At 43.7% G+C, this 26,760-nt stretch overlaps 3 protein-coding genes across 3 annotated transcripts; all 3 read right to left on the bottom strand.

Moving 5' to 3' along the window:
- Positions 1 to 12,263: 12,263 nt before the first annotated feature.
- Positions 12,264 to 14,120, bottom strand: LOC146639881 (uncharacterized). The gene has a single exon (XM_085356136.1). It carries the CDS (start codon positions 13,611 to 13,613, stop codon positions 12,264 to 12,266), a length of 1,350 nt encoding a protein of 449 aa, XP_085212262.1. The 5' UTR covers positions 13,614 to 14,120.
- Positions 14,121 to 16,153: 2,033 nt separating this feature from the next.
- LOC146639880 (uncharacterized) lies at positions 16,154 to 18,010 on the bottom strand. Its single transcript, XM_085356124.1, has one exon. The coding sequence runs from the start codon at positions 17,501 to 17,503 to the stop codon at positions 16,154 to 16,156; it is 1,350 nt and encodes a 449-aa protein (XP_085212250.1). The 5' UTR covers positions 17,504 to 18,010.
- A 2,037-nt stretch (positions 18,011 to 20,047) lies between these two features.
- LOC146639879 (uncharacterized) lies at positions 20,048 to 21,904 on the bottom strand. Its single transcript, XM_085356114.1, has one exon. The coding sequence runs from the start codon at positions 21,395 to 21,397 to the stop codon at positions 20,048 to 20,050; it is 1,350 nt and encodes a 449-aa protein (XP_085212240.1). The 5' UTR covers positions 21,398 to 21,904.
- Positions 21,905 to 26,760: the final 4,856 nt, after the last annotated feature.

The raw sequence follows: 26,760 nt of genomic DNA, 5'->3' as shown, positions 1-26,760 counted from the left end.
CTAAAGACACCAGTGACCTCCTTATTTGAGCCTCCCACATGCTCATAAAAAGGTGGTCAGAATAATTCAATGGGCAGAATTACTGTAAAAATATGAGACCATGTGATTTTGTTTTTGATCATGGCCACTTTTTTTTTTAGCATATTCACTCTAACCTTATATATTTTATTTGCTTAACTGAGCCAGTTATACCCTTGTTATTTAGCTAAAAAGATGGTGGAAATGATCAGTAATGTTGAATGGCACAGAAACTCATTAACAGAACCACTGAGACAATTCAGATCTCCTATGGACATTTTGGCAGTGTTTTGTTATATTTCTGATGTGTTGTTAAAAAATAATTTACATGTGATTACCGAACACTGGGTGTCAAACTCCCTTTCTCTTATTGAGATGCACTGGATTTGTCATTCTGTCAGGAAATGATCTTTTTTTTTACCCTTAAAGGTGCATGATATGCATTTTGATACACAACAGTGAAAGTAAAAGGACTTCACCACCTAAATATTGATGGTTTAGTGTGCTGATTTTGGCAACTCACAGCTTCACCTGCACACCCTTGCCAGTGCAACTGCAAAGATTGGCTTGATTTCAGTTTTTTTTTTTTTTGTATATTAGACTAATAAGTGGGCAGATTTTGTTATTTATTCATCACATGGAAATAATGCTGAACTTTGAGCTATCTCAAACCTTGGAGCTCTGTCTACTGGGTGAATGCCCCCCACAGTTTTCTGTTGTTTTACTCAAGGTTTCTGTCACTTTCTCTTTTTGCCCTCTTTCCCTCTTTTGACACTGGGACTTTTTCTTGTCACTGTCTAAGCTACATGTGGAGAACAAACACATCTTCCTGTTTTGGTTGTGTTTGCGTTGTATTCTTGTAGGTAAACCATCTAAGCGATAATTCTATAGGCACCTACATTGTGCAGTTAAGTGGTGTTTAATAAGGATTAGAATAATAAAAACTTACCCAATGCAAATTTAACGAAGTGTTATTTTTTAATTGCACCTTCTTCTCCCGCCGCCTTTCTTTTCTTTCTTTTGATGTGCCACTTTACATCATCCAAATCATATACAGTGATGCTGTTTTTCTCCTCTGTTGTTGATGCTTGTTAAGTTTGCTGCTTAAGTCTCTTCTTTCTTTTAGATTTGCTGCCAAGTTTAAGTTTATTTTTACCTCTAATTACTTACCTATTTTTAATTATTCTCTTTATTTATTCATTTTATTTATTTACTGTTTTTTATCCTGGGAGAAGCCAAACCAAGTTTCATTGTACTATGTATAATCTATGTATAATAATAATAACAAAGCTCATTCATTCATTTATTCATTCAGTTGTCACAATCTGTAGGAGCAATGTTTATGTGCTTTTGTCTGTTACATTACAGACAGCTTTTTTAAAATGTCATCAAAACACTTAAAGTAGAAGAGCCCTTTCTTCATATAGCTCTTTCTTACTTTAATAATATATCCTATTGTAGTGTACATACATTATGTCCAGTGTTTTAAATGGACACTGGAGCACTAAGCCTCAACATCAAAACAACAAAAAACTTAAGAAAACAAATAAGTGTAAAGAAAGAAACTGAGAATACAGGACGTCTGTAACAGGTAGAATTTGTAATCACTAATGTATGATGTGTACAGTTCTCCAGCTCTACTCAAACTAGAAATAATAGCATTGTTTTTACGAGAACACTGATGAAAAGGGATTTAAACCAGAAAATTCAAAAGCAGAGAGCGCAGTCTCACTTCCGTCTTTCATTTGAGATTCTTTTGTGAGGAGTCTAATGAGTCATCATCATCGATTTTACTGAATTTTTTCTTTCTCTTTTTAAATCCTAAAAATGTTTTGTTTTTAAAAATATTGATCTTTCTCTCTTATTCTGACGGTCTGCCAGACAGTTCCTTAGCAACCGAAAACACACATTATCCCTCGACAGCATCATCCTTTACACTCCCAACTCGGTCCTCAAAAATACATGCGCATGATGCAGCCCTTCAGCATCTGTTTCCCCAGGTCTTGCGTAAAAGAGGCAGAAAATGAGTCTCTTCTCTGATGCAGGAGCATAATGCAAATAGCTCCCAGAGCACAGCACACCACTGTATTAATAAAAAATAGAAGCCAAAGAGGTGAGCACGTGTGACCCTTGACTCTTCAATCCTCCTTTGTCTTTCCTTATATTACCACCTACAATCACTAGTACTTCTCATTAAAGGCCGCCTTCCATTAGAGTGAGTCAGTCTTTCAGAATCCCTGTCTGCAAAGCTTGTGTAATTTTATTCCGACACTCCTAAGTCTCTTTGAATCATCCTTCTATTCAAAATGAACATTTCTAATTTCTAACATACAAGTCCAAACAAAATAGAAAATTAAAAAAGCAGCTTCTACTGTCTAAACAGTAAGGTAAAGCATAAAATATTTATGTGGAAGAATTTATCTGCTTTATAAAAATCCAGCAATAATTTATTCAAAAATGACTTTAAAAAGCAAATAAGATGCAATTATTTGTTTAAAGGTTTCCTGCTGGTTACAAGAGAGACACCAAAGATGCTTTTGAACACATATTCAGGTGCACTCTGCACAGATGGCTATTATTGTTATCATAGTGTGTACATTTGCAAAGTGACTGAGATAAACAAAAATAGCTCACCTTTGTAAACTAAATTACGACTTGTATCAAATTTTAATAGATTCAACCCACAGAAAAAGGAAGAAACAAACAAACAAACATTTAAGCAAACACACTCACCAACCACTTAATTAGATACACCTGATCAATTTCTCCTTAATGCAAATATCTCAGACGTCATCAAGCAGCTGTTTAAGTTCAAACCAAGAATTCGAAAGATGATTTAAGAGACTTTGAACGTGGTGTGCCGGTCAGTGCCAGATGCACTAGTCTCAATATTTCAGAAACTGCTGATCTGCTGTGGTTTTCCCCACACAACCACCACTAGGGTTTACAGAGAATGGTTCAAAAAAAGAGAAAATATCCTGTGAGCAGCAGTTCTCTGGGTGAAAATGCTTTGTTGATACAAAGAGAATAGAATGGACAGACTGCTTGATAGGAAGATAGCAATAACTCAAAAACACATTTGTTACAACAAACTTAAGAGCATCTATGGATGCATAATATTTCAAACCCTGAAGCTGATGCGTTACAGCAGCAGAAGGCTGATAGATAGATAGATAGATAGATAGATAGATAGATAGATAGATAGATAGATAGATAGATAGATAGATAGATAGATAGATAGATAGATAGATAGATAGATAGATCACAAAAGCATACCCTCCTTAGTCCCAGTACGTACTTAACAGGTTCAGTACAAGTGCAAACTCAGTACACCAATCTAAAGTGAATGGGTATATATGACAGGGATGAAAACAAGAGAGCAGAGTAAATGGTGACCTCACTTGATTTATAGCTTCTCTTCCAGGACTGAAAGGCCAGGTGTTTGGACTGCTGTAATCCTTGTCTCTCTGTCAAAGCAAAGGCACACTCCTGCAAAGATGCCTTTTAGCCCACCTGGGCCCTTATTGGATTACCTGTGCTTTTAAACAGAATTACTGCCATTGTCAGGTATTTTGTACATGTTGGGTTGTGATTCATTGTTTGTACTTGTGGTAACTTTGGTTTTATCCTTCGTCTCTGCAATAACTGAACAGAAATTGTCTCGCTGTCTTTTCAGTGTGCAGGCTGACACATGATACTCTGAGATCTTCAGAGAACAGAATAAAAATCAATAGAGGACTTATTGAGAACTTCAATATAGGTTATCCATGACTGTGACAATATTGGCTTTGCTGCTCTTAGATCAGCTCGTTTGGCTATTGTTATCTAGGAAAAAGAATCTCTAGGAAATAAGTTGTTATATATTTTTTTCCTGTTATGGAATTGAAGCCCTAAAAGAGTTTGATCTTAGTTAAGACTTGATTCATGTGTATTTTGTGAGTTTTTTCCCCACTGTTTTGATATTTTGACTTTTGTGGATCCACTGCACTATAATGGGCCACTAAATCCATCCTGCAGTGTTGCAGAGATATTTTTATATGCACATTAGAGGAATGCGCTTCAGCTTAGACTATTTTTGCTTTCAAAGTGCTGTGTTATACACAGCGATGCATAATGCACAGTGCATCATCATCATTCTTGTGTAATGCACATATAGATGTGAAGTGGTTCCTCCGTTAAATGTTTAAAGGTCAGAGATTAAGCCTCAAGTTTCTTTCACTTGCTTTGATGCAACATGCTTAATGTTCTAAACAGATTCCCCCAAACAGCTCAAACTTGCATTAAAAAACCCCAAAAGTTTTCTCAGTTTATTCTTTATGTTGTTCCATTTGGGCAAATGACTAAGAACAACCGTCTACAGATTGATCAAATGTTAGTTTCTATGCCTTCAGTTTATTAATTTATATTTATCATGTGCAAATCAGTTATCATATGCCAATATCAACATATCAATAGCCCATGTAATCATTAAACTCATGAAGTGAAGTAAAAAGTATAAGCCATAGTAGTTAAACATATTTATTGAACTTGAGTGCAACAGAGTTCTAACAAATTGGAACATAGAGCAGCCTGCTGAGATGAACATTTTATGTGGCCAAACGTCTGCCCACGAAGAGGAAGAGGAGTAAGGATGTGTGGCAGTGCAGCAAGAGAAAGACAAAAGAAATGAGCAAGAATCAAAGTAGAATTTAAAACCTTCTACCCTTCAAAGTAATCACTTTGATACGCAAAATCAGTAATTATAGTTTTGCTGAAGAAAAAAGTGTCAGAGAGAATATGCAGGAAAAGATATTTGGAAAATTTTAATAAGATGAGGACACTTCTAGAGTCGACTCTTTCTGTCAGAATGCATAAACATTTTGACCACTATAGTTTACACAGCGTTCAAGGAATTTGTCATTTTGTTAGTAAAAGCATTCGCTGATGCAAAAATGTATTTTTTATGTCTAGTGTTTCGCTGCATGAATGAGCTGTTTTGGGAAATGTATCTTCAGAACTTCAAAAATGTTCAAATAAATATGCCAAAGCAACTGAGATAAACACTATTCACTGTGATACGTGATAATATTTAGTTATTCTCGGTAAATAAATGTGCCAAAACTGTTTAGGGAAAAAAAACAATACTTTACCCAAAAGGCTACAACTTACCCAAAACCTTTTTGATCATAAAAACATTTTAAAAATGTATCATGTACATCAGAATTGGTTCTTTGGTCATATCAGTCCTTCTGCTGTCAGACCAACAGACCAACTGGAAATACTTATAATAGTAGCTTTTTGCTTTTTATGAAGACATTTCTGTTTCAAATCCATGAGAGTCTAGTTGGACTTAAATTCATGTGAATTTCTGTTAAATGTGAAGCAGCAGTTTCACAGTTTTTACAGTTTTATTACAGTTAAACACAGTTAATGAATGTAGCAGATTGATGGCAGACAGACCCCATCTTATTGCTATTCCATCCCTGTCACGATGCACGATGCAAGTTGCTATAAACACAGCTCCTGATCATGAGTGAATGCAGACCTGGTTCCCAACCACTGCTCTCACTTTGGTGACTGTAGCACAAAAGAACACACCTTGATCCCAGACTTTAAATCATAAATATTGTTTTTATTAGTAAAAACAGAATTTCTAACATTGTAAAAGCAGATGCATCCCTGATTTAATTATTAATTTATATTCTGAGTTTTTAAATATATCTTAAAAATATAGCAGTGTGAAAATTACACTCAGCAAAACCTTTATTGGTTACAATTTAATAAACCAAAGATGTAAAGAATTCTGCATCAGTAAGGTTACAGAAACAGTTTTTAACTATTTTAGTAGAGCAGTGAAACAGTGGCTCTAGTTCTGGCGTGGCTACACAGATGTGCATGTTTCTGTGTCTGTGTGTACCTGAGGTAGAATGAAAGTCCGTTTTAGCATTCCGAACAATGATGGAGAGATATTTAAGCTTGCATCTATTTTTCCCATTCTTGCAAAAAATCATAAAATTTCCACAAGTAGTGTTTTTTTTTTGTTTTAAGTTTTCAGATCCTAGAATTGTTGCTGTGAATGTGAATGCAACAACAAAATGCAAAACGTGAAATAATTTCAGTCACTTTCCTTATGGCATCGTAACAAAAAAACATAGACAAAGACAAAGCATAGACAAAAAAAAGAAGAAGAAAATGTGCTGCAGTGCCTCAGTAGCTACTTCCAGTACAGTCCCACAGTCCATGTAATGTGAGTGTGCGACTGTGAGTGGAGGAGTGATTCACAAACTATGACTTCAACATTTCGAGACATTTCATTAGAAAGAGAGGATACTGAAAATCCCTGGAGTATCTAATAGAAACACATTCTGTCAAAGCACCAAGGCTACATTAACTATGGCTGCAGAACTACCTGTCATTGCCACTATTGCATTATATATAAAGAAGACTCTAGTCTGTTTAACAAGAGAATCACATTGGTAATTCTTCTCGAGTCTCATATCTATCTATCTATCTATTTTTATATATATATATATATATATATATATATATATATATATATATATATATATATATATATATATATATATATATATATACTTTCAAATTGATGCCAGTGTAAGAGGGTTTAAGAATTTATTGCTCACGGCTCTAATGAACAAAAACTGCTCTTCTGCAAATATAATAAATACAAAGAAGCTGAATTTAAAGTGACAAGTTAGAAAATTGCAGTTTTTTCTAAAGCTGCCATAGGAAGCACCTGACTCTGCAAGGGCAAAGTCTGCAATCCCGTCACATGCTGATTGGTTCAGATTCATCTGAATAACAGCTTTACCCTCTTCAGGTATAAGTTCATGTTTGCGTGCACGTCAATTGAGTCTGACTTGCATTCTAAAGAAAGCTTGATGCTCACATTAGCATCCCTCATGGAGCCCAGGCAGAGGCACCCTGGTCATTTGCATGCAGCACTTACACTTGCATCTGCAGCCTCAAACTTACTGACATATATAAACAGGAAGTAATTTTCCATTGGCGCAACACTATACAGATTTACTTCAATCTCTTCAGTGGCTCTGTCTTTAAGTAGCACACTACACTGAGCACCATTAGCAAGTGCAGTTTAATGCACTACTTTATGTAGTGCATTAAATATTTAAAGCATTGTACTTTTATTGGTGTAAATGCCCAGCAAGGTAATGCCTCATACAGTATCCTCAATCCCACATCATAAAAACACATTTATGAAGTATAATTAAGGGTTAACTACTCAAGTAAAGTGGGATAATTTTACAATATCATTTTATCAAACATGCTCCCTTTTTTGCACTCCATATACACCATTTTTCTTCAGTCAGATGACTCCTTCTCATTGGTCAATTGTAACAACAATGCAAAAAAGAAACCAGGACATTTCTGGTACCAGAAATTTGGATCCTTGCTTATTCAGACATGTGCTTTTAGGGATGATTCATATAAAATAGTGACATCATAATCCTTGGTATTGGTAATAAATTCTACCCTCCATCCCCTTTTCCATCTTTATGTATGAATGAACATGACAAAAGTTCTTACACATCACAGTGGTGATTCCCTTTCATTTGAGTTTAGAGACAGGATGTGCCCAGACATACAGAGGGAGCTAGGAGTAGAGCCACGAGGTGGTTTGGATCTCAGAAAGCCTCCAGGCCCACTTGGAGGTTTTCCGGACACGCCCAACAAGGGGGAGACCTTGGGAGAGATTTTATATCTTATTTGGAACTGGAACACATCAGAAAGCAGCATTACAAAGTTCCAAGAGGACTTTGTAATGCTGCTTGGTAGAAGGACATCTGGAATTCCCTGTTTAACCTGCTGCCACTATTAATAAACTTCAAAGAACCACAAGACAAAGAATGAATGAATGGCTGGATGGACGTATGGATGGTGATTCTCTCAACAGCCTCAGTTCTGTATTTTCTCACGAGTAAGGTTATCCTGTACACCCATTTAATTCTTAATAGGGTCTCTGAAATATAAAGACTTACTGTAGGGCAAATGTCCTTAATTTTGTCTGTGTGAGTCTATAATGGTATATCATTTAGATTTGTTGAACTTATTAATTGTTGTGCATTTTGTGTAGATGTAATCAACTGTTTGCAGATTTCGATCCTGTTGCTCTGGATTACACTGCTGCTCGCTGCTGCTCAAAATGCCAGTGCTATGTTCAGTAGCTTTATGCTGAAATTTCAGTGTGACTTATTCGTTAGGTTACTGTTAAGTCGCACATTTGTTTATTGTTTTTGTTTTCACAAACAATGTTACAGGGTTAGAAGGGTTAAGTTATTACTTATTATTGAGGGAGCATCCTGCTCAACCCGATGTTGTGACATAGCATGTGCTTATATAAACATGTCACATTTCAGTGTTGCCATGTAAACTTGTTTTAATTTTCATGTGACAAATTAATTAGGCTTTTTATAAAATGATGACATATTATAAGTGCAGTGACAACGGTTAATGCCTCTGCTCTTGTCACTTCACACTGTTAATTGCCAGTGGGTGAATCAACTACACTTATTTTATAATTTAATCATATGGTGTTCTAAATACAAGGTTACATTATTTATTAAAGACATAAATATGCACATTGTTTATGGTGCTCTTCTAAAAAAAAGTTTAAACTTTTTCTCTAAGAAGACAGTGATTAAAAATTACACCAAAGACTATTATTTCCATTAGCAATTGGAAAGAGTAAAAATAATGAATGATTCAGTAAAATGTGTCAGCATCTGTGCTTTATTTATTTATTTTGACAAAAATTGAAGAAAAAAGGAACATTTTTATAGATGCTTTTATCCTGCTGCCACAATAATTTGGTAAAATTGAGAAACTTAACAATTAGCCTGTGTAACCCTTTGTGTGAAAACGTTTAATGTTTTATAAATACACCTGGATGCACATTGTCTTGTGCTAGCTGGCTCTTCATCAACAAAATAAGAAAGGCTAGTAGTGGCTTTCCTCATGCCCTTTGATTTCATATGATACATAAGTGGTATTTGCATGTTTAGACCACTGAGACCCAATTCACCACAAAAAGGAAAGCAATTGTAATTAATCATAAGAATTTTTATTACTGCATAGAAACAATAGAAACACATGATCTTCTAGGACAACAGCAACAGCAGGTTTTAATTATAAACAAGAATAGAGTTTCTCATCTTTGCATTTTTAAATATATGTCATAATGATGACCATGTACTAGAACATGATCTGGACCCAGTGACGTTATGGTGGTCTCTCTGGGGAACTTCAACTGGCAGCCAAGGTCTGCTATCATCTGCTAATGACATCTTAATAATAGAAGGGACCTGTCCTTCATAGGACAGCTCACCACTTTCCTCCCTGGGCTATAAGTGGGCTGGCCTTATTTACTTCCAACCTGTGGTACTTTAATATTTAGGCTAGTTTATCTAGTTTAGGGCCTGGTAATACTGTCATCTGAAAAAAGGGGTCTAACCTGGTACTAGCAAGGTATAACTTATGAAGTCCAATGTCTAAAAATGTAGAAATTTTGTAGTAAACCTATGTAAACTATCAACATATGGACTAAACATATAGATTTTTGTTTCCTAGAAATGTAATGTTGTTTTTAATTGGAAAATGCTTTAAGGACCAGATAACTGCTCCTCCCTGAGTCTGATTCCCTGGAGGTTTCTTCCTGTTAAAAGGGAATTTTTCCTCCCCACTGTCGCCGAGTGCTTCCTCCCAGTTGGTCGTTTGATTGTTGTTTCTCTGTATCATTAGAGTCTTTACCTTACAACATAAAGTGCCTCGAGGTGACTGTTTTTGCATAAGATAGGATAAGATGAGATAAGACAATGCTTGAGACAATGTCTTTACAAAGGACGAGTCAAAAAGTGGAACAGATGAGAGAGTGCATGTGTGCACATTAGGAGTGTTCTGCACTCATGTTGGGTTTGAGATGACTAACATAACAGACGTGCCTTTTTATTAACAGCCACAGCAGTGAGACTGGCATTATTTTCACCTTGTGAGTGAAAAAACAGTGTGTTTGCTGTGGGAAGAACCACAAAGGAGATATCCCAGAAATATTACTTTAGCAGGTGGTCATAGGTCTGTCTGTCTGTCCATGGACACACAGAAAATAGCAACACAGCAGCAAAAAGAAAATACTGCTTCAAACACGATCTTGGGACAATGTCAGGAGAATCAAGTCAGGACATTGTCAGCATTTGCCCTTTCCCACACGTAGCACACAGCAGAGGATTCTCCACCTTAGATATATTCTCACTACTGAGGATAGTGTGCTTTCTTTAGACAAGAGAGCTGCGTGTGTGTGAAGAGTTTACATGAGACAGCCCACATGATGCCCACTGCTCACTGTAAATTCATGGGACAGTTACCTGTGCTACTTTCACCTGGGAATGATCTGACATTGTGCCGACTTTGTTTAAGGGAACTCGTAGGGTAAAATCTATAAGATGTCCCCCCTGATTTGGACATTTGCATTCTCATGTAGCATTGTGAAAAGTTCAAGGTTGCAGTGTGTACGTGTGTGTGTGTGGAAAGGGTTACACAGTCACACAACTTTACAAGTGTGTGCCTGATGATGAGCGTGGTCCGACAGCTCATTGGCATTGCTGCTGCTGTAAGCCTATCGTAAGATGGTCTCTTGCGTATAGCTGTTCTGACTTAGAGGAACATATAGAGACTCCACCAACTAGCACCTACACTCCTTCCTCAAATTAATCCACTGAGCTTGTGCATGACGTGAATCACAACATTGTACAAGGTGCCTTTATTAAACAGCTTGTCATTCAGTCAAAACAATTAGGACTGTGCATTACACAGTGGTATCCTGGCAACTGGGTATGGCGAAGCAGAAATAGAAAGAGACAGGGAGAAACAGGCCCATACAAGCTGCCATAACTGATTTGTTAAATTTGACTTCAGGACTGTTGATCTACTTATTTGTTTTGCCTGCAATGGATGCGGTAAGTTTATGGGTGAGATTGTCCAAGTTTCAAGCAGAGGCACAACTGTGAGTCCAACCCACAGGCCCTTGATAGAGCCAAGCAGCGCTACAGGGACTTGCTACAGAAGATAATTTTGACAGTGGCTCGAGGGCTTTTCGCTACAGTTATTTAGTATTCCCACCACACGGACGCACAGGCGTATATGAATGTGCATGTGCTGCCCATATATCTTCGCATCTTACCAACACATGGCGCACGTATGCACACAGACATAAAGAGATGCTGTACTCGTCTATCGATTGCTTTCTTTTTGATGTTGAGTGTGTCCCTGACAATAGCATTATTAATAATAGTAATAATACTGCTACTACTAGTACTACTGCTAATGATAATGATGCAATTAGGCTTCACACGATACCCTTTGTTTTTGTTCTTAAAACACATATGCTTCCACATTACTATACAAGAGATGCACGCAAAAAAATGAATGAATACATACTATATAGAAAGAGTGTTACACTTTATAAGAAAAAACAGTACCTGTAATTCAAAACACACAGGATGGAGATCACCTATTTCTTTTTCTTACTACTTTTGTCAGTTCGTAATCAGACGATCGAGTTTTTATGGGTGTTACACACCGGCCCGAAGCCGGGGTGCAACACAACAAAAAGATAAACCCGATACATAATAACGACAAAAAAAATCACACCACGGCAGAATGACGAGAGTTGGTTAATTTATTTACTGAACAGGTAGCGAGCTTCAGGGTGGGCGATGCCAAAACAACAAACAAAACACACTAGAAAGAAAAACAGAGCTAACTTACCTCCCACGATCCCAAAACAAAATACAATTCTCTAACCTGTCTCCCTACCCGAAACAGGAGAAAAGAGGGGAATAAAAGAAAACGGCTTCCCACCCCTACAGCTACCAAGCCCAGGTACAACCCCTTTTTCAGCATTAATATTGCAGCCCCGTGCAGTCACACACCACGACGGTCCCCAGACACACAGCTCACGGGAAACCAGGAAGTCTGCTCGCCGACCCAGTCCAACCCCTTTTGTAGCTGGCCTCTTTCCTTCCTCCACCAATGGGTGGCCTCCACCTGGAAACAAGCAACACTGAATACAAATACAAACAATAACAACACCGTACCGCAAATAATGACCCTGGGTCATAACACCCCCCCACCTAAAATCAAGCATCTCATTAGAGAGATGCTAGACCTAGTATCAAAAACATTAAAACAAACAAACAAATCGAACACTTCCTAGGGGGAAACCAGACTCATCAGTCACTGTCTGTGTCATCACTGATGATCCCCTGCAGGTTGGCCCATTCGGACATTTTCCTGCGACCTCTGTGGGTATTGTTTTCCTGATCACTGTCTGATTCCGAGTTTAGAGTGCGCTGATATTCAGAGGACGGACAGTCCTGTTGTTTCTGACTTGCTGAGGCACCCCTGCGTGTAGGTCGACCTTGTGTGGTAATGATGTTGTTGACATCAAGAGCAGCCAGTTCTTGAGCTTGCTCTCTCTTCATTCTGACCTTTTTCCATTTCTGAATAGTTGGCTGACCATGTACACCAAGCTCTTCAAGCTCCTTCTTCAGAACAGCCACCTGGGAGCGGCAGTCCTCCAGCAGCTTCTTGTAATTTCTCCTCACGCCGCAGAGGGCAATATAACGTTCAAGCCTCGCCACCGATTTGTCATCAGACTTTGGTTTTCTGGTGCTCTCATCTTTCTTCACACTCTTCTTCATCTTTTTATCATTTGTTTTATCAGTCTTATTTTCTTTTTCATCTTCCAAAGAAGGTAGTGATGAAACTGAGTCTGGGTCACTGGTTTTCTCTTCCACTTTTGTATCTTCTTTTTCACTGTCAGAAGACTCGTCGCTCCTAATTTTGTCACTCGTTTCTGACTTGCAGTCTCCATCTGATTCGTTTCCTGCATCACTCAGTGGTGTTCTCCTTCCTTCATCTTTACTGCTGGTTACTGTCTCGACGTTCATTCTCACCATTTTCTTTGGACTGTCACTGCAGTTGCTTTCCTCACTGAGTTCCTCATCAGAAGACTCGTCACTGTCAATTTGACGATTTTCATTTCTCTTTTGTTGTGATTTTTTCACCTCTGGCTCTTCACCATCAGCTTGAGATTTGGCATTTTCTTCATCATTGCTGCTTTCTTTACTTTCTGTTTTGTTGTCCTCTTGAACCTCAGATTCTGATGATGAGCTTGAATGATTATTTTGTGATTTCTTTGCCCAGGATTCATCTTCACTCTCACTCATGACCTCGTCATTTCCATTTTCTCTTTTCCTTTTGTTCTGGAGCTTCTTAGTCTCTGAGTCACTTTCACTTTCATCATTATCCTGCATTTTCATCAGTTCCTCTTGCACCACCTGTTTCATGAAAGTTTTTACTTCTGGCCTTAATGAGTCACATTTGTTGTGTGTCTGATATCTCTTTTTTAAAATTCCCAAGGTCAGCGTGCTCAGGTCTGCCTCGTCACGGAGTTGACCACACACAAACCTGCGGATACCTGCTGCCTCCTTCTCCGACACCATACTAAAAACCTTCGCCGTCCCACCATCTACCCCCGGAACAGAACTATCATGCGGCTCAGAGCCGTCCGGAAACATTTCGGATATGTCCACCTCACCACCCAAGCGACGAGCTTAAGCACGAGTAACCACACATGCCGGATAAACTGTGGGGTCACCCAGCTCCGACGGGAATTGGCATAACCGATCCGAAGTAGGACACTCAATAACTTCCGGCATAGCCGGAAACACTTTTCCCCCGGCCAAGTCATTTCCCAAAACAAGATCAATGCCTTCAATTGGCAGCTGATCTCGAACCCCCACCCGCACAGCGCCCGATACGAAGGACGAGGTCAAAGTAACCGTATGGAGAGGCATGCGTAAAAGACTCACCTTGATACCCCACACCAGCAAATCAGAACCACAGTACGACTGCTGAGAGAAAGGCACGACTCCATGCCGCGCCACCGAATGCTTCGCCCCTGTATCCCTCAAGATGGTGATCGGAACCCGGTCCCCCGCATCACCAGACAACGATAAAAACCCCGTCGAAACAAACGGTCGAAACACCTCATCTATCACCCGCAGAACGACGCCAACCGGCATTAAGCTAGGGCGGGTTACCGCGGAGCAACACTGCACGGCCCCCCCCGAAATGTCGGCCCGCGCCCCCTCCCTCGCCCTCAGCACGGGACAAGAAGCAACGAGATGACCGAGCTCATGACAAAAAAAACATCGGCGGTCCCCAGCGGCCACCGTAGGGCTACGCCGCGAGAGCGGGGGAGAACCCCCCCCCACCTCCGGCAAAACTCTAGAACCCCGACGTAACGGAGGGGAAAAACCCCTCTTATGCGTCAAAGCAAACTCATCTGCCAGAACCGCCGCTTTCGCGAGGGAAACGACCTTCTGCTCTTTCAAATAAACAACCACCCGCTCCGGCAGACACCCCTTGAAATCCTCCAATAACATCAACTCCTTCAACTGTGCAAACTCCTTAACCTCACTAGCCTGGCACCACCGATCAAAGAGCAAACCCTTCTCGCGCGCAAACTCCACATAAGTCTGATCCCCCCCCCCTCACACACTGCCGAAACTTCTGACGGTACGCTTCAGGCACCAACTCAAAAGCACGCAATACGGCAGCCTTAACCACACCATAATCTAAGCTCTCAGATGCTGACAGGCTAGCCCACACCTCCTGAGCCCTACCCACCAGCCGACACTGCAACAGCAAAACCCAGACCTCCTCCGGCCACTTTAATGCGGCAGCCACACGCTCAAAAGCAGGAAAAAACGACTCCACCTCTGATTCACAAAAGGGCGGCACCAATTTAATGTGCCTCCCAACATCAAAATCCTGACGGAGAGCCGGGGCGGGACCAGGCGCCGGCGGCGCAGGGAGCACAGAGGGCGCAGGCGTGGGCGGCGTAGAGTCAGGGGCACGCGGTGGAGGTCCGCGCTCCAACTCCAACGCCCTCACCCTCAAATGCATCGCTTCTACCTCCAACCGGTGACTACTCAACTCCACCTCCTTAATGCGGAGCAACAACTGGAGCTCCTCCGCCGACGACCCCACCACCGGAGCAGGAGGAGCCACAGAGGGGGCGGCCACAGGAGGAACAGACAACGGAGCCAACGGCTCCATAGCCGCCCCGCCCGTCCCACCAACAAGCGGCACGCTCGACAGCAAACCCCGCTCGCTCAAAGCCACCGTGACAAGCTGTCGCAAATCATCCTTTTTCACCCCCGCCGGCGCTCGCACATCAAAACGGCCCGCAATAAGCAGCAAATCCTCCCTCCGACACCGACTCAACTGCTGCAAGGAAGGCGCCTCGGCAAACTTATCCACATCAAACTCCATCCGCGGCCACCCACACAAACAACCCCCAAAAACACAAAAAAAACCCCACACACCCACACGAACCCCACTACACACAAACGACCCCGAAATCCCTCAAACGGACGAGCCCCCATTTATGTTACACACCGGCCCGAAGCCGGGGTGCAACACAACAAAAAGATAAACCCGATACATAATAACGACAAAAAAAATCACACCACGGCAGAATGACGAGAGTTGGTTAATTTATTTACTGAACAGGTAGCGAGCTTCAGGGTGGGCGATGCCAAAACAACAAACAAAACACACTAGAAAGAAAAACAGAGCTAACTTACCTCCCACGATCCCAAAACAAAATACAATTCTCTAACCTGTCTCCCTACCCGAAACAGGAGAAAAGAGGGGAATAAAAGAAAACGGCTTCCCACCCCTACAGCTACCAAGCCCAGGTACAACCCCTTTTTCAGCATTAATATTGCAGCCCCGTGCAGTCACACACCACGACGGTCCCCAGACACACAGCTCACGGGAAACCAGGAAGTCTGCTCGCCGACCCAGTCCAACCCCTTTTGTAGCTGGCCTCTTTCCTTCCTCCACCAATGGGTGGCCTCCACCTGGAAACAAGCAACACTGAATACAAATACAAACAATAACAACACCGTACCGCAAATAATGACCCTGGGTCATAACACCCCCCCACCTAAAATCAAGCATCTCATTAGAGAGATGCTAGACCTAGTATCAAAAACATTAAAACAAACAAACAAATCGAACACTTCCTAGGGGGAAACCAGACTCATCAGTCACTGTCTGTGTCATCACTGATGATCCCCTGCAGGTTGGCCCATTCGGACATTTTCCTGCGACCTCTGTGGGTATTGTTTTCCTGATCACTGTCTGATTCCGAGTTTAGAGTGCGCTGATATTCAGAGGACGGACAGTCCTGTTGTTTCTGACTTGCTGAGGCACCCCTGCGTGTAGGTCGACCTTGTGTGGTAATGATGTTGTTGACATCAAGAGCAGCCAGTTCTTGAGCTTGCTCTCTCTTCATTCTGACCTTTTTCCATTTCTGAATAGTTGGCTGACCATGTACACCAAGCTCTTCAAGCTCCTTCTTCAGAACAGCCACCTGGGAGCGGCAGTCCTCCAGCAGCTTCTTGTAATTTCTCCTCACGCCGCAGAGGGCAATATAACGTTCAAGCCTCGCCACCGATTTGTCATCAGACTTTGGTTTTCTGGTGCTCTCATCTTTCTTCACACTCTTCTTCATCTTTTTATCATTTGTTTTATCAGTCTTATTTTCTTTTTCATCTTCCAAAGAAGGTAGTGATGAAACTGAGTCTGGGTCACTGGTTTTCTCTTCCACTTTTGTATCTTCTTTTTCACTGTCAGAAGACTCGTCGCTCCTAATTTTGTCACTCGTTTCTGACTTGCAGTCTCCATCTGATTCGTTTCCTGCATCACTCAGTGGTGTTCTCCTTCCTTCATCTTTACTGCTGGTTACTGTCTCGACGTTCATTCTCACCATTTTCTTTGGACTGTCACTGCAGTTGCTTTCCTCACTGAGTTCCTCATCAGAAGACTCGTCACTGTCAATTTGACGATTTTCATTTCTCTTTTGTTGTGATTTTTTCACCTCTGGCTCTTCACCATCAGCTTGAGATTTGGCATTTTCTTCATCATTGCTGCTTTCTTTACTTTCTGTTTTGTTGTCCTCTTGAACCTCAGATTCTGATGATGAGCTTGAATGATTATTTTGTGATTTCTTTGCCCAGGATTCATCTTCACTCTCACTCATGACCTCGTCATTTCCATTTTCTCTTTTCCTTTTGTTCTGGAGCTTCTTAGTCTCTGAGTCACTTTCACTTTCATCATTATCCTGCATTTTCATCAGTTCCTCTTGCACCACCTGTTTCATGAAAGTTTTTACTTCTGGCCTTAATGAGTCACATTTGTTGTGTGTCTGATATCTCTTTTTTAAAATTCCCAAGGTCAGCGTGCTCAGGTCTGCCTCGTCACGGAGTTGACCACACACAAACCTGCGGATACCTGCTGCCTCCTTCTCCGACACCATACTAAAAACCTTCGCCGTCCCACCATCTACCCCCGGAACAGAACTATCATGCGGCTCAGAGCCGTCCGGAAACATTTCGGATATGTCCACCTCACCACCCAAGCGACGAGCTTAAGCACGAGTAACCACACATGCCGGATAAACTGTGGGGTCACCCAGCTCCGACGGGAATTGGCATAACCGATCCGAAGTAGGACACTCAATAACTTCCGGCATAGCCGGAAACACTTTTCCCCCGGCCAAGTCATTTCCCAAAACAAGATCAATGCCTTCAATTGGCAGCTGATCTCGAACCCCCACCCGCACAGCGCCCGATACGAAGGACGAGGTCAAAGTAACCGTATGGAGAGGCATGCGTAAAAGACTCACCTTGATACCCCACACCAGCAAATCAGAACCACAGTACGACTGCTGAGAGAAAGGCACGACTCCATGCCGCGCCACCGAATGCTTCGCCCCTGTATCCCTCAAGATGGTGATCGGAACCCGGTCCCCCGCATCACCAGACAACGATAAAAACCCCGTCGAAACAAACGGTCGAAACACCTCATCTATCACCCGCGGAACGACGCCAACCGGCATTAAGCTAGGGCGGGTTACCGCGGAGCAACACTGCACGGCCCCCCCCGAAATGTCGGCCCGCGCCCCCTCCCTCGCCCTCAGCACGGGACAAGAAGCAACGAGATGACCGAGCTCATGACAAAAAAAACATCGGCGGTCCCCAGCGGCCACCGTAGGGCTACGCCGCGAGAGCGGGGGAGAACGCCCCCCCCCCCCACCTCCGGCAAAACTCTAGAACCCCGACGTAACGGAGGGGAAAAACCCCTCTTATGCGTCAAAGCAAACTCATCTGCCAGAACCGCCGCTTTCGCGAGGGAAACGACCTTCTGCTCTTTCAAATAAACAACCACCCGCTCCGGCAGACACCCCTTGAAATCCTCCAATAACATCAACTCCTTCAACTGTGCAAACTCCTTAACCTCACTAGCCTGGCACCACCGATCAAAGAGCAAACCCTTCTCGCGCGCAAACTCCACATAAGTCTGATCCCCCCCCCTCACACACTGCCGAAACTTCTGACGGTACGCTTCAGGCACCAACTCAAAAGCACGCAATACGGCAGCCTTAACCACACCATAATCTAAGCTCTCAGATGCTGACAGGCTAGCCCACACCTCCTGAGCCCTACCCACCAGCCGACACTGCAACAGCAAAACCCAGACCTCCTCCGGCCACTTTAATGCGGCAGCCACACGCTCAAAAGCAGGAAAAAACGACTCCACCTCTGATTCACAAAAGGGCGGCACCAATTTAATGTGCCTCCCAACATCAAAATCCTGACGGAGAGCCGGGGCGGGACCAGGCGCCGGCGGCGCAGGGAGCACAGAGGGCGCAGGCGTGGGCGGCGTAGAGTCAGGGGCACGCGGTGGAGGTCCGCGCTCCAACTCCAACGCCCTCACCCTCAAATGCATCGCTTCTACCTCCAACCGGTGACTACTCAACTCCACCTCCTTAATGCGGAGCAACAACTGGAGCTCCTCCGCCGACGACCCCACCACCGGAGCAGGAGGAGCCACAGAGGGGGTGGCCACAGGAGGAACAGACAACGGAGCCAACGGCTCCATAGCCGCCCCGCCCGTCCCACCAACAAGCGGCACGCTCGACAGCAAACCCCGCTCGCTCAAAGCCACCGTGACAAGCTGTCGCAAATCATCCTTTTTCACCCCCGCCGGCGCTCGCACATCAAAACGGCCCGCAATAAGCAGCAAATCCTCCCTCCGACACCGACTCAACTGCTGCAAGGAAGGCGCCTCGGCAAACTTATCCACATCAAACTCCATCCGCGGCCACCCACACAAACAACCCCCAAAAACACAAAAAAAACCCCACACACCCACACGAACCCCACTACACACAAACGACCCCGAAATCCCTCAAACGGACGAGCCCCCATTTATGTTACACACCGGCCCGAAGCCGGGGTGCAACACAACAAAAAGATAAACCCGATACATAATAACGACAAAAAAAATCACACCACGGCAGAATGACGAGAGTTGGTTAATTTATTTACTGAACAGGTAGCGAGCTTCAGGGTGGGCGATGCCAAAACAACAAACAAAACACACTAGAAAGAAAAACAGAGCTAACTTACCTCCCACGATCCCAAAACAAAATACAATTCTCTAACCTGTCTCCCTACCCGAAACAGGAGAAAAGAGGGGAATAAAAGAAAACGGCTTCCCACCCCTACAGCTACCAAGCCCAGGTACAACCCCTTTTTCAGCATTAATATTGCAGCCCCGTGCAGTCACACACCACGACGGTCCCCAGACACACAGCTCACGGGAAACCAGGAAGTCTGCTCGCCGACCCAGTCCAACCCCTTTTGTAGCTGGCCTCTTTCCTTCCTCCACCAATGGGTGGCCTCCACCTGGAAACAAGCAACACTGAATACAAATACAAACAATAACAACACCGTACCGCAAATAATGACCCTGGGTCATAACACCCCCCCACCTAAAATCAAGCATCTCATTAGAGAGATGCTAGACCTAGTATCAAAAACATTAAAACAAACAAACAAATCGAACACTTCCTAGGGGGAAACCAGACTCATCAGTCACTGTCTGTGTCATCACTGATGATCCCCTGCAGGTTGGCCCATTCGGACATTTTCCTGCGACCTCTGTGGGTATTGTTTTCCTGATCACTGTCTGATTCCGAGTTTAGAGTGCGCTGATATTCAGAGGACGGACAGTCCTGTTGTTTCTGACTTGCTGAGGCACCCCTGCGTGTAGGTCGACCTTGTGTGGTAATGATGTTGTTGACATCAAGAGCAGCCAGTTCTTGAGCTTGCTCTCTCTTCATTCTGACCTTTTTCCATTTCTGAATAGTTGGCTGACCATGTACACCAAGCTCTTCAAGCTCCTTCTTCAGAACAGCCACCTGGGAGCGGCAGTCCTCCAGCAGCTTCTTGTAATTTCTCCTCACGCCGCAGAGGGCAATATAACGTTCAAGCCTCGCCACCGATTTGTCATCAGACTTTGGTTTTCTGGTGCTCTCATCTTTCTTCACACTCTTCTTCATCTTTTTATCATTTGTTTTATCAGTCTTATTTTCTTTTTCATCTTCCAAAGAAGGTAGTGATGAAACTGAGTCTGGGTCACTGGTTTTCTCTTCCACTTTTGTATCTTCTTTTTCACTGTCAGAAGACTCGTCGCTCCTAATTTTGTCACTCGTTTCTGACTTGCAGTCTCCATCTGATTCGTTTCCTGCATCACTCAGTGGTGTTCTCCTTCCTTCATCTTTACTGCTGGTTACTGTCTCGACGTTCATTCTCACCATTTTCTTTGGACTGTCACTGCAGTTGCTTTCCTCACTGAGTTCCTCATCAGAAGACTCGTCACTGTCAATTTGACGATTTTCATTTCTCTTTTGTTGTGATTTTTTCACCTCTGGCTCTTCACCATCAGCTTGAGATTTGGCATTTTCTTCATCATTGCTGCTTTCTTTACTTTCTGTTTTGTTGTCCTCTTGAACCTCAGATTCTGATGATGAGCTTGAATGATTATTTTGTGATTTCTTTGCCCAGGATTCATCTTCACTCTCACTCATGACCTCGTCATTTCCATTTTCTCTTTTCCTTTTGTTCTGGAGCTTCTTAGTCTCTGAGTCACTTTCACTTTCATCATTATCCTGCATTTTCATCAGTTCCTCTTGCACCACCTGTTTCATGAAAGTTTTTACTTCTGGCCTTAATGAGTCACATTTGTTGTGTGTCTGATATCTCTTTTTTAAAATTCCCAAGGTCAGCGTGCTCAGGTCTGCCTCGTCACGGAGTTGACCACACACAAACCTGCGGATACCTGCTGCCTCCTTCTCCGACACCATACTAAAAACCTTCGCCGTCCCACCATCTACCCCCGGAACAGAACTATCATGCGGCTCAGAGCCGTCCGGAAACATTTCGGATATGTCCACCTCACCACCCAAGCGACGAGCTTAAGCACGAGTAACCACACATGCCGGATAAACTGTGGGGTCACCCAGCTCCGACGGGAATTGGCATAACCGATCCGAAGTAGGACACTCAATAACTTCCGGCATAGCCGGAAACACTTTTCCCCCGGCCAAGTCATTTCCCAAAACAAGATCAATGCCTTCAATTGGCAGCTGATCTCGAACCCCCACCCGCACAGCGCCCGATACGAAGGACGAGGTCAAAGTAACCGTATGGAGAGGCATGCGTAAAAGACTCACCTTGATACCCCACACCAGCAAATCAGAACCACAGTACGACTGCTGAGAGAAAGGCACGACTCCATGCCGCGCCACCGAATGCTTCGCCCCTGTATCCCTCAAGATGGTGATCGGAACCCGGTCCCCCGCATCACCAGACAACGATAAAAACCCCGTCGAAACAAACGGTCGAAACACCTCATCTATCACCCGCGGAACGACGCCAACCGGCATTAAGCTAGGGCGGGTTACCGCGGAGCAACACTGCACGGCCCCCCCCGAAATGTCGGCCCGCGCCCCCTCCCTCGCCCTCAGCACGGGACAAGAAGCAACGAGATGACCGAGCTCATGACAAAAAAAACATCGGCGGTCCCCAGCGGCCACCGTAGGGCTACGCCGCGAGAGCGGGGGAGAACGCCCCCCCCCCACCTCCGGCAAAACTCTAGAACCCCGACGTAACGGAGGGGAAAAACCCCTCTTATGCGTCAAAGCAAACTCATCTGCCAGAACCGCCGCTTTCGCGAGGGAAACGACCTTCTGCTCTTTCAAATAAACAACCACCCGCTCCGGCAGACACCCCTTGAAATCCTCCAATAACATCAACTCCTTCAACTGTGCAAACTCCTTAACCTCACTAGCCTGGCACCACCGATCAAAGAGCAAACCCTTCTCGCGCGCAAACTCCACATAAGTCTGATCCCCCCCCCTCACACACTGCCGAAACTTCTGACGGTACGCTTCAGGCACCAACTCAAAAGCACGCAATACGGCAGCCTTAACCACACCATAATCTAAGCTCTCAGATGCTGACAGGCTAGCCCACACCTCCTGAGCCCTACCCACCAGCCGACACTGCAACAGCAAAACCCAGACCTCCTCCGGCCACTTTAACTCGGCAGCCACACGCTCAAAAGCAGGAAAAAACGACTCCACCTCTGATTCACAAAAGGGCGGCACCAATTTAATGTGCCTCCCAACATCAAAATCCTGACGGAGAGCCGGGGCGGGACCAGGCGCCGGCGGCGCAGGGAGCACAGAGGGCGCAGGCGTGGGCGGCGTAGAGTCAGGGGCACGCGGTGGAGGTCCGCGCTCCAACTCCAACGCCCTCACCCTCAAATGCATCGCTTCTACCTCCAACCGGTGACTACTCAACTCCACCTCCTTAATGCGGAGCAACAACTGGAGCTCCTCCGCCGACGACCCCACCACCGGAGCAGGAGGAGCCACAGAGGGGGCGGCCACAGGAGGAACAGACAACGGAGCCAACGGCTCCATAGCCGCCCCGCCCGTCCCACCAACAAGCGGCACGCTCGACAGCAAACCCCGCTCGCTCAAAGCCACCGTGACAAGCTGTCGCAAATCATCCTTTTTCACCCCCGCCGGCGCTCGCACATCAAAACGGCCCGCAATAAGCAGCAAATCCTCCCTCCGACACCGACTCAACTGCTGCAAGGAAGGCGCCTCGGCAAACTTATCCACATCAAACTCCATCCGCGGCCACCCACACAAACAACCCCCAAAAACACAAAAAAAACCCCACACACCCACACGAACCCCACTACACACAAACGACCCCGAAATCCCTCAAACGGACGAGCCCCCATTTATGTTACACACCGGCCCGAAGCCGGGGTGCAACACAACAAAAAGATAAACCCGATACATAATAACGACAAAAAAAATCACACCACGGCAGAATGACGAGAGTTGGTTAATTTATTTACTGAACAGGTAGCGAGCTTCAGGGTGGGCGATGCCAAAACAACAAACAAAACACACTAGAAAGAAAAACAGAGCTAACTTACCTCCCACGATCCCAAAACAAAATACAATTCTCTAACCTGTCTCCCTACCCGAAACAGGAGAAAAGAGGGGAATAAAAGAAAACGGCTTCCCACCCCTACAGCTACCAAGCCCAGGTACAACCCCTTTTTCAGCATTAATATTGCAGCCCCGTGCAGTCACACACCACGACGGTCCCCAGACACACAGCTCACGGGAAACCAGGAAGTCTGCTCGCCGACCCAGTCCAACCCCTTTTGTAGCTGGCCTCTTTCCTTCCTCCACCAATGGGTGGCCTCCACCTGGAAACAAGCAACACTGAATACAAATACAAACAATAACAACACCGTACCGCAAATAATGACCCTGGGTCATAACAATGGGTAACTAAACACTCACTCCTTGAGGCTAAAAAACATATTTGTTCAGCATGACCATGTACTCTACTATAATATATATTATAAATGGATGGCATCCTCATGAAATGGAAGAAGAATTGCAGGCAAAACAACATTATGTGGTCATTATTTAGATTATTCTTGTGGTTTGACCTTTACCAAAGGGTTAAAATAGATTAAATTTATATTAGGAGGTTAATGGACAATGTCTTTATTGCTAAACTAAATGAAAACACATTAAAAGTGATACCCGTAGATGTAATGGTGCACAAGCACTTAACATGTGCAGACACACACACACAGACTCACGCACACGTATCACTTGTAGATACACATCATTAGCCACAGCAGGTTTTAAAGTGGCAGTTTAGGATGACTTGTCACTCACTCTGCTGCTTCCATCGCGCTACATTCAAGGCTGCCAGGCCAGTAACGACAGCAACGGCGGCTCCCACCACACTACGCTAACAGCTAAGCAGAACATAAGGTGACATTGACACAGCCATTGCACCAGCTCTGACTCTGCCCATGACGTCAGTGTCCTTCGAAAGGGAGCACATGGGATGTGGGCTGGCCGAATCATGTGATCGGCCATCCCTATCTCTATTTGTCAGAGCCTCGGCTGTAACGCGCCTACCTGTGTGCTGAGAAGTGGGGTTGATGCATGATGCACTGCGTACCACAAGTACCATTCAGAGAGAGAATGAAAGACACAGTCGCACAGACAGACAGACAGAAAGGACGACAGAGAAGGAGAGATATAAAGAGCTGTAGCTCTGGCAGTAGAGTACTGTGGCTTTATGCCGTCAGTCATGAAGCGTCCATAAAGCATTCAGAGATAAGACTTAGCAGCATTTAAAGCACATGGTTATAAATGGTTGACCGTGACCTTAATGTCTCGGGGGAGGGGGGGGGGGGAGGGGAAAAACAAAAGGAGGAAGTGGAGAGGGGGGGTCAGGAAGCTGGAGGAATGGATATAAAAAGATTTAAGGGACAAGAAAAGGACGGAAATGAAGACGTGTGATATAAAAGGATGTTAAAGGCGTACTGTCCAGAGTGAAGTGCAGTGATAAAGAGAGTGTCAGACTGATCATAGTGTCTATAAAGATGTTAATAGGAAGCATAAGGAAGGAGAGGGAAAACGGTGACTGAAAAGACAGTTGAGAGCACATCTTTCATTTCTTTTTTGGTTTACTTACATTGTTTTGAAACGAACACGACCAGAATATGACCATTTGACCTTAAAGGCCCTTTCTACTGAATATTTTAAACAAGTGAATAAATCAAAAGGCAAAATAACGGACACCGTTTGAAAACCAGCTTTTAAAAAAATAAATGGGTGAATTCTGTTCTAAGGAGCTTTGATCCTTCATCTTCTTTCTTTCGCGTCTGCCAGGGTCATAAAAAAAGTGTTTTTCTAATGTATGCGTGTGATATTTGATTTGTTTATCGTATTACTGCGCCTTTTTAACATCTCCATTACAGTTTATTTGATACAGCTGAATTGCATTTCGGCATACCTCTGCACTTTTTTTACACCTGTGTCTGTTTGCAACTCAATTAGATATGACATTGTATTTGACTCAAAGCTGTTTTCACAAGCAGCTGCAATTGGGGGCGAAGGCAGCGCTGCTACCATGCTTGTCAATAAAACCACATTAAAATGAACACATCATAATTACTGCCTCTATTATCCTTCAAGATCTAGGACAGAGGCGCCCGCTCGTAATTGGCTGACTAACTACCCCATATGTGCATGGCCAATAGAAATAATCGTCCTTGTGTGTAGCGCTGACATGTTAACAGAGTCATATCACAGTTTGTGACTAAAACAATCACTTTCAAGGTGCTCCCAACCAACATATTCCAATTGGCAATTATTGGTTCGGCTACACAGACTGTTGCAAACATTATTAACAAACTGCTGCATGAAACAGCGCAGCTACATTTATGGACTTATTCCAGCTAAGACTGGTTCAACAATTGCTATAAAAACAGCCTCACAGGAATCAGGAAGGCAGCAGCACTTGTTTGTCTTGTGTATAGGAAGCTTTACCATCACTCTAACAACCTGGTGATCAGTAAGCACAGACAGGTGTTTTGGCTATTCACAACATTATGCAAAATATCCATAAAACCGGATCCTTTCATACATTTGATAAACAAGATGAAGTGGACTCTTTCGCATATGGCGCCCGCTGCAATCTTGCAGTGGCTCTAAGCTGCTTGAGTGGATATGATTTATTCACGATTTTAACTTTGCGAGTAGTCGTGGCTTAGTTTCAACACTCCTGTTGCCACACACACAAAAAGAAGGGAGAGATTAAGAGACTAATGCTTTTAGAACCAAGTGAGGCTGTTGGTCGGTTGCAAGCTTTGACACTATGCTGTTTTAAATCTGCAGAATTGAAGAGCTTACAGAGGTAAAGATGTAGTAATTCTCTCATCTCCTAAAGGATTTAACAGTCCTCATGATGAAGGAGGAAAATGAATCTTTGATTAATAGTTTGGATAGGGCTATGCACAGATGTAGATAACATCATTCTAATCTCTTCCTCTAATGTGTCACCCCCTCCACCCCCTCCATCCCCACCCCTGCATTTCTCTTCGCTCGTGTGTACAGAACAGCATGAAAAGGCGAGGCAGATTGTCCAGTGTTTGAAGATAGATTGTTTTGTAAGCCAGCTGTGAAACAGGGATGACGCCGTGAATAAGTTACATACTCAGATCAGACCCCAGTGCTTGTCTGAAAGATGTGATCCAAGCCTTCGTCTTCTTTTGCTTCCAAGTAGATTAGATTAGAGGAGGGTTTTTTGGGGGGTGGGGGGCATTGAGTGCTCTTTACTTTCTTTTGCTCGGAATAAAATCTTACTTTAAAGTTTTATCTGCAAGCGCTAACCTTTCAACTGC

This window comes from Diplotaxodon limnothrissa, linkage group LG1 (genome assembly GCF_057381915.1).
Source record: "Diplotaxodon limnothrissa isolate DT_005_m linkage group LG1, D_limnothrissa_male_GT1.1, whole genome shotgun sequence".
Lineage (NCBI taxonomy): Eukaryota > Metazoa > Chordata > Actinopteri > Cichliformes > Cichlidae > Diplotaxodon > Diplotaxodon limnothrissa.
This window is presented reverse-complemented; position numbering and strand designations above follow the sequence as displayed.